The following is an 8739-nucleotide window of genomic DNA, read 5'->3' as shown; positions in this document are numbered from 1 at the left end:
ATTAAAAGGGATAATTATAATTATGAAGATGGACACTAATCCCAGGCAGAAAGGCAACAATCGGATAATTAAAGGTCTAACTATGCCAAGACCTATGTTTACATAACACCACAAATGTAATTAAATGACAACTTGGAATCATTCAATTGACGGTTGTCTATGGTGATTGAAGGGTGGGGGTGATTGGAGTTAGAGGCGAGTAAGGAGCAGCGGTGATCGGACATTAGTGTGGTGGTTGGCGGTAAGCTGAGGCCGGGAAGGGCAGTGGCGAGGTGGTAGCAGGAGTGGGAGAGGGAGCCGGCCGGTGGAATTGAATTGGAGAATTGAATATAGAGAGAGAAAATTGAAAATTTGAAAGTTGAAATAAAAGGGGTAAAATAGTCATTTCCGTCCATGAAAGAGTAAAACTCGTCCATGAATGAGCACCACCCTTAATATAATTCTAACAATATAATCTGATATTCAAATCTCCAAATATGGACTTTATATTGTCACGGTATTGAACGCTTAATCACGCTCAATTATATGTTCATGTATCTAATGATAGCGTCTGCTATTACGACCCGTGCATTTTTTGCACGGGAATAAAACTAGTAGCGATGGCGAAGATGGGACATGAGGAACTTGGAAGTTTCAACTGAAATTGAAAATACACATACATTACATTACATTACATACATAAAAGAAATGGTTAGTATTCATTCGTTCATGCGAATTACATTAGTGGTGATTAAGAGCTACTTACCGTACAAGGCTATTAGAAAATTTAAAAAAATGCATTAAAATCCCAAGTTAGCAGCATCTCCACACGTAATTAAGGAAGCACAAATCTTGTGCATTCTTCAACCAATATCACATTAAACCCATCATTTAATTAACAAATGAGTAAGCATTTTTGAGTCACACAAAACTAACCTTAATGTGAAAAAAGGAAGAGGGATTTAATCTAACACTCACAACTCCCTTTACACGTGCTTTGTTTCACACCAAAATGCACTACACTCTCTTTTCCATTCCCTAATTCCCTAATTACAATTATAAGCACCCAATTATATTCATATTAACCTCGCCAAACTCCCCTGCTCATGTAACAAACGTGCACCCTCTCCCTTTCCACTCTTACTATAAACATAACATACCGGATCACCCATCAAAACGTAATTAACCATGCCGGATCACTACGGGGATAACAGCCGTCGTAAGGGGTCCGGGAAGAAAGCAAGTGGAGGGGACGTGGAGGGGCCCACCCCGGCCTCTGCCCCATGTGGTGCTTGCAAGTTTCTTAGGAGGAAGTGTACGAGCGGCTGCATATTTGCACCTCATTTCGGGACTGACCAAGGGGCGGCTAGGTTTGCCGCCGTTCACAAGGTGTTTGGAGCTAGTAATGTCTCTAAGTTATTGCTCCATATACCTATGAACAGGAGACATGATGCTGTTGTCACCATCTCTTATGAAGCTCAAGCTCGGCTTTCAGACCCCGTTTATGGTTGTGTTTCCACCATTCTTGCCTTGCAACAACAGGTCTGACCCACCAACTTCCACATTTTACTCCCTCCTCCTGTCTCATCAGACTCCTTACGTTTTTATTTGTTTGTGATGAGTATTTTAATCAAACGTAAAAAGCTAAGTTGAAATAGAGGTCCAAATTTACGTACTTGACACAATGTGCCCAGGGACGAAGCTAGGACAAAATAGGTACCCGGGCCGATTTTGATTTCATCGATGCATACTCTTTTATCGACTCATGGTAAATCTCACGCTATTGGGATAGCATTGTCGATATCTAATACTCCGTAGGATTTTTAAATTATTATACATAACCTACAAATACATATTTATTTTTGTTTACCCTCCATGTCTCATTAATTTGTTTACCTTTTATTAAAATAATTATTACAAAGAATAAAAAAGGTAAACGAATGTGGGACGGAGGGAGTGTCAAATTACACATTAAATTATACGGAGTATAAATTTTTTATATGACGGTTTTATAATGAATTTTTTAATGATAATAAAATTTATTAACACAAGAATCATTCCCAACGTTAAAATACGACTCCCTATTTTCTAAATATAAAACATTATGTAAAATATTTAGGCATGCCATATTATCTACATAAATTAAGTTAAGAAAGAAAGTTGTAGAAAAAGCAAAAACATAAAAATATGTCTTCTACATGCATCGAACACACGACTTCAGGCTAGGAATTCAAAATTGCATGCGTACAAACCACCAAGGCAACTTTAATTCATTGATAATATGGAACCTATTTATTACTTGTTCTTCAAATCATCACCTGGGCCATGGCCCGCCCGGCCAAAGCCTAGCTTCGTCATTGAATGTGCCTAGTGAAAAATGGCAAGAATTTAACTAACTTGCGTATTGTTGCACCTTGCACGTCAAGTTTAAGATTTGTAATTAGAAACCCTATTAGCTTCTACACCTAAATTCTCATAATATACTATTATTATCTCGTACCATACACAGCTTTACATATTCTTCTTATTATCGTTATACTCCTCTGTCACGGTTATTTGTTGTTCTATTTTATTTTGGGATATTTCAGTTAATTGTTTTCCTTTTTATTTTAAGAATGAACTTGATGAGTAATTTGATCATTCACATACAATTTGGTCCACTTATTGGTCCTCTCCTCTTTCCTTGTTATTTGTGCCAAAATTAAAGGACAACAATTGATTGGGACGGAAAAAAGGAGTATATGTACAAACTATGCAATTCTTTAGATTTCGAGTAAACATATCTTACAATTAAAGTATTTTCAAACAGTTTTTCTTCCCTGGACAAAAAGCATTTAAAAATGATACTCCATATTTTTACGGAAATCTTTAATCATAAATGGTGTATCAAAATAAATTGAGGAAAAAATTTATCCTTCTTCAACATAGACCGAAAGAGCAATAAAATTAAAATATTATACATTTACCTTTGTGTTGTCATTATGTAAAACGATTTACACACCTAAGAGCTTGTTTGTAATGAGAGTAATAATTAAGGGAATAATAGAGCTAAAATGAATTAAAAAATGAAGGAAAGGGATGGGGGTTGAAGATAAAAATGGATAGAAATGAGGAAATATAGTGTAATAGTCCCTCCATTATTACCTGGAGGGGGAGGTGGGTAACAACCACCTCTTTCCACCATCCACAACCACCACAAAGCATCAATCTCCTCCCAATTCTTCTTATTTTTGCTCTCATTACTCCCTTAATAATTACTCTTATCCCAAGCAAGCCCTAAAGAGTAATGACACTATTAATCAATTACTCAGTTCTTAAAATCATGGTACTTAATTACTTATTACTCCCTCCATTCAACTCCACTTTGCAAGTATTCCTCTTTTTCGTCCATTTAACTCCACTTTACATGTTTTACATGTTTCCTTATTTGGCTAATAATGACCATTCAATCCTTATTGAAAATTTATATTTACAAAAAATGTCATCCATACCCACACTAATCCACCATAAAACCCTACCTTTATATTTTTTTAATATTTTTAATCTCTCCATTCTCTTTCCCGATGTACTTTTAATAATATTTTTAATCCGCTCCTTAATACCCGTGTAAAAAGCAAACTTGCAAAGTAGGGTTGAATGGAGCGGATCAAAGGTTGTGTTTTACAAACTTTTTTTAAAAAAGTAGTTTGGAAAAAAATTTAAAAGATGTGTTTGACAAAAAAACCCTATACAATATTTTAAAATAATTTAGTCGATATAATTACGATTCTATACATTTTCCTTATAACGGTTATGATTGCCTATATCATATATCTCTTTCAAAGCACTTAATTTTTCTCCTTCACATGGTCGTTAATTACATAACCTCTGGGGTTCAAACAATATCCATATTGAACAAATCTTCACAATTTATTTAAGGAAATTATTTAAAAAATTGATAACACGAAAAAAGTTGTCGATAATCGAAATAAATTTATTTTGTATCTCAATATATAATTGGAGAAATTAATAATCAAAATTGAGAGCAATTGAAAAACGAAAATGATGAAAATTTAGGGTAAAAAATAGTTGAATTTATGAGAAAATCACAAAATTACCACAAAATTTAACTCACTAAAAAAGAGGCGTGTAAGGGCGCAATTTCCAGCTGAATAAAATTTAGTCATCTTGGGCCAATCCCAGCCCCCAAATGATGATTACTAAAGTTCTAAATTCTAAGCAACAAATGCTTGATCAAATTACACTGATGATACTATTCGTAAAACATGTCAGGTGGCGACGCTACAGGCGGAGTTAGCAACGGTTCAAAATCAAGTGGTAAACAGTCGATTGGCAGTCGCAAATGCGCTACAAAGCACAAACAACGGATTTGAAATAATGCAAGTTCCTCATCAACAACCAGCATTCTCCAACAATAATTCATCAGCTTCAAACAACTTTCTAAACATGAATTCTACCTTCAATAATAATGCCCCTACAACTTATGACTTTGCACCTGTTCCTGACAATTCTGCTGCTCCTTCTTCCCATAGCTTCGAGCTTCTGCAACTTTCTAAACCGTCTCAAAATGAAGAAGATGATGATGAAGAAATTAGCCGCAACCATTTCGCTTTTGCCAACCAAATCATGCATCATAGATAATTTTGTTTCTCCTCTTTTTAACATGTAATTTTGTTTCTCAGCGTATAACTTCCGCTTTCTTCAGGCTGTGGCTCCATCCATCCATATGAATGAATGAATAATTTTAAAACCTTAGGAATACAAACATGCACTTCTGGCATGTTGGTTGTTCATGCGTTAACGAGTGATCTCCTGGAGTGAATCGGGAAGTACAGTTTATATTCGAATTGTTTGTTTCAAGATGGTGGGGATCCGAATGATTTGAGTGAAATTTCTCCGGTGAATTCCAGATACACGACTTAGTCGATTCATAATTTTTCTTTAAAATCCACCAATTCCTGATCTTTTTCTTGATAGACGACTTCAGCTTGTATAGATATGGAGTCATTTATGTAAGTGTTTTACATAGGTTCAGTTCATGGATTTGAATAATACAGGCGAGTGAGATTGCCCATCTATATGAGCAAATCAGGCTCATCAACAGTGGTAAATGGTGACTAATATTCCTCAACATTTATTTTTTGGACAAGCTCAAGTTTTGTTATTGTCACAGCAGTTCCGTTATTTTTGGCATGAACTTGCCCGAACTGAAGAAAACAAATCAGTTTCAAAGTTGTTCGATGTTAATTTCATTGCTCAGGAAGCTAAAACTAAAAAGGACTATAATCGACATCAAACCAGGCATATTGAGGATGACATAAGAACGCAAACACAAGCATATACCAAACTGAAATTTGCCAGTAACAGTCATACATTCTGGTGTCTAAAACAGATATTTGTTCATACATCCATGTTCAACGAAAAAGAGATCAGCTCTAACAATACAGACATCAGATCAGATGAAAGAAGGGCAGACTGGTCCTTTGGATAGGCCTAGGCGAACCTCCATACCATGGTGCATATCAGGAATCCGATTGGTTTCTGAATCACGTGGATCTGCATATCATAAATAACACATCCAGAATATTAAGTAAAGGCTCACACAACAAGTCAATTTGAACAAAACCTTGGTCCAAAACTCAAGGTTTAGTGAGGCACAACCCAAAACGCTTTAGGGTAACTTAAGTGTGCCTTACGGATAAGGCGCAACAAGCGATGCACGTTTCCATGCAAAATCATATTTCTCCTTACTAATTCTTTTATTCCTCCCCCTGTGCATCCATCACTATCTGTATCTTACAAGTCAGCCATCTTTAGAATGAAAAAAGGGCATCGATGAGTAAATTTTATATTTCGAAAATGCAAATATATTTCTAAAAATGGTGTGACTCGTGTGCATGAGGCACAGAACTTTGTTTTACGCCTTGAGCCTCGTTGTCGAGACACTCATCGCCTTAAAACTAAAAACTAAACACGATTTAAAATCAGTAAAAGATGGAGCATGAAAACCTTCAAACTCATCTGAGGATGTCATGGAAATAACTGGCAAATGAGAATGCAAAAGACATCCTTGTGATATAAAGAGAGATGGAATAAAGCAATTGCTTAAAGAGTCTTCTCTAAAACATTAGTTTAGCTTTTAATATGCAAGAATGCAGCCGAGAACACAGCAGATAAAAAATAAGGGGAAAAAAGAAGTATGAACATTTCATTACCATTCAAATAATCTTCAAAACCAATGTCATCTAGAGATCCAGTATATGCTTCCAAGCCAAGCATCGATGATGGAATTGGTCCAGGTGGTCTTTGAAACCTACAAATTTAAAAATCTCTCATCAGTTTCTCAAATGCATTTTTGTGAAATGTAAAAAGTATACAATTGATCAAGACTGAAGCCATGAATAGTCAACAACAATCACACTTACTACAAGGCCAGCCCAATCTAAATATACATTCACACATTATTGTCATTTGTCAATCACTAAGCTTGCAAACTATAGAGCAGCAAGACTAGAAATATCAAATTGATCCTGATACACTTATAACAACTAACGGCACACCTTTGATGAATAGCCTGCCGTACATAGACTCAGATAATAAACAACGGAGTAACAAGTAAGATATGGCACACAAATGGCCCACTTAAACAGTCTTTACAAAAAAAATCACATTCTTTAGTACACCGCTTACTCCCAACCAATATTAGACAGGTCAAATACCTGAGTGGTTATAAGATCCTACATGCTCTCCCTCTATAGCTCCTTTACGTGCAAGTTGCAACTACTCTTTAAGATTAAGTAAGTCACTAATACGAGTGAGTACAACAATCTCATTCTTAATACAAAATTTATCAAGCCTACTCTGAACACATGGGTTGGTGTTTTCAAATTGAAAAACTTCCTGCTTCTCTAGCTCATCCGTCAATCGTCATTCCCAGCCACAATCATATGAGGATAATCAAAGACTTTTTCTTCTTCTACTTTACTCACCCACAACATTTTCTGATACTAGGCTTTGGCTCCATAACTTATACTAGCCTAGGCATTACTTTATTCTTTCAGCCGTCAACCTTAACCTACCTTCTTTATCTCATATTTGCCTCTCTTGGTATGTTCAAGCTAAGAGAGTGTTACAATACATTAAGAACAATATAATATTAAGGCACATTGTTCTACTATTTAAAGTGGCACTCAATGGAGGTCAGAGGCAAAAAAAAAAAAAAAAATGCAAGATGATGAAAATGGAGGTTGTTTCACCATCCAAGCAAATTCCAAAATAAGGGATATCCGAGAACCATCGAAACCACACCCACAATTTGTTTGAGTATCCAAAATATACATAGGATATGGATATCCGAATTTACAGAATTTGATAATGTATATCCGATTTGAACTATCAAATCTGAGTTCACGTAATTACCGATAGAGCCACTGCCGCTTACAAAGCAACTACAATTCAATGCTGATACTGATGTATGCTGTCCTAAGAAACAAAACAAAAAGAATGGAAACAATACAAATCCTTATCTCCCCAACATACAACAGTATCAGTCGTCATCATCTCTCGTAAATAAAATCCTTTTCCCAATTGTTTGATCTTCTACAACACTATCACTGGTAATATGTCACCCAATCATATAATGAAACCTACTATCACAAAAAGAATCATCCTTGGAGAAGCATAATACAGTATGCCCAATTCAAACACCAAACAAACCCTAAAAAACAAAATTGATACCGAAACAATCCAAAATCAGCTAGGGTTTTACTCAACATCAAACTAGAATACTCTGAAATCGCAACTAAAACACGAAGAAAGCAAAGATCTGAAGAAATAAGGAAAACCTAGTGAGAATTTGGCGATCAAGGTCCAATTTAAGCGGAAAAGCGGAGCCATAAGTGTTAGCTAGAACCTTCTTGTTCATATCTTCTTCAGTCTTCTTCAACTGCAAAATCAGGAAACCAATAAAAACCCGAGACGTAAGAGAGAAAGAGAGAAGTATAAAGAGAGAGTTGTAAGACGTACGTTAATGGCGGAAGATTGAAGAGGATGAACTTCGAGAATGTCGCTCTTGACGCCATGGAAGCCGAAGCGAAGTGCGTCGGTGTAAACTCCGCCGATTTCGTGCTGGATAGCCTTTGTTCCTTCCGCCATTGCTACGTTTGCTTTCGCTTTTTTGATTTGTTTGTGTGTTTGTGGGACTGCAATGTTGTGGAATCGATCTGATTCTTATAATGTGTTGTATTCGCCTGAGTCTTCAGCAATACGAAACATGCTCCTTCTGGTCTGGTCCCATCGGTCCACCCGTTAATTAAATTACTCCTTTTTATTAGATTTGAGTTTGGTCGTATCGGGTCAGCCTATCCTTTTGGATCGAGTCAGATTGGGTTGTTATTGGGTCGCGTTATTTTGGGTCAAATGATGTAATGGGAGTGACGGATTTGACTCAGGTCGTTATCGGGTTACTTTATTGCATTACTTCAATATTTTACCGTTAAATTTAGTTTTTAACAATTAGTTTAGTCAATATTTGCACGGTTTTTTAGACAATAATATATATACAGACGTTAGATGGAGTATTATAGTTTCGTTATATGGTTAAGCGGGGTAAAAGAAAAATCTCGATAGTTCTCACCCCAAATAAGATTGATGTTTAAACTTAACCTAATTATATATAAAGAATAAATTAATAATTACACCTTTTTATATACCACTTTACTAAAGTTACTCCCTTTTAAAAAAAATTAATAATTTACTCCC

At 35.8% G+C, this 8739-nt stretch overlaps 2 protein-coding genes across 2 annotated transcripts; one reads left to right on the top strand and one right to left on the bottom strand.

The window, feature by feature from the left end:
- The first annotated feature begins 761 nt into the window (after positions 1-761).
- Positions 762-4816, top strand: LOC141606959 (uncharacterized). Its single transcript, XM_074426341.1, has 2 exons — positions 762-1521; positions 4252-4816. The coding sequence occupies exons 1-2, from the start codon at positions 1168-1170 to the stop codon at positions 4618-4620; spliced, it is 723 nt and encodes a 240-aa protein (XP_074282442.1). The 5' UTR covers positions 762-1167; the 3' UTR covers positions 4621-4816.
- A 476-nt stretch (positions 4817-5292) lies between these two features.
- LOC141606970 (cyclin-B1-2-like) lies at positions 5293-8290 on the bottom strand. Its single transcript, XM_074426349.1, has 4 exons — positions 8005-8290; positions 7824-7924; positions 6195-6292; positions 5293-5535 (listed from the first exon to the last, which is right to left on the bottom strand). Exons 1-4 carry the CDS (start codon positions 8131-8133, stop codon positions 5435-5437), a joined length of 429 nt encoding a protein of 142 aa, XP_074282450.1. The 5' UTR covers positions 8134-8290; the 3' UTR covers positions 5293-5434.
- Between the last annotated feature and the right edge of the window lie 449 nt (positions 8291-8739).

This window comes from Silene latifolia, chromosome 1, assembly GCF_048544455.1.
Source record: "Silene latifolia isolate original U9 population chromosome 1, ASM4854445v1, whole genome shotgun sequence".
Taxonomy (NCBI): Eukaryota; Viridiplantae; Streptophyta; class Magnoliopsida; order Caryophyllales; family Caryophyllaceae; genus Silene; species Silene latifolia.
Note: the sequence above shows the minus strand (reverse complement) of the source record. Positions and strands in the feature narration are given on the sequence as shown.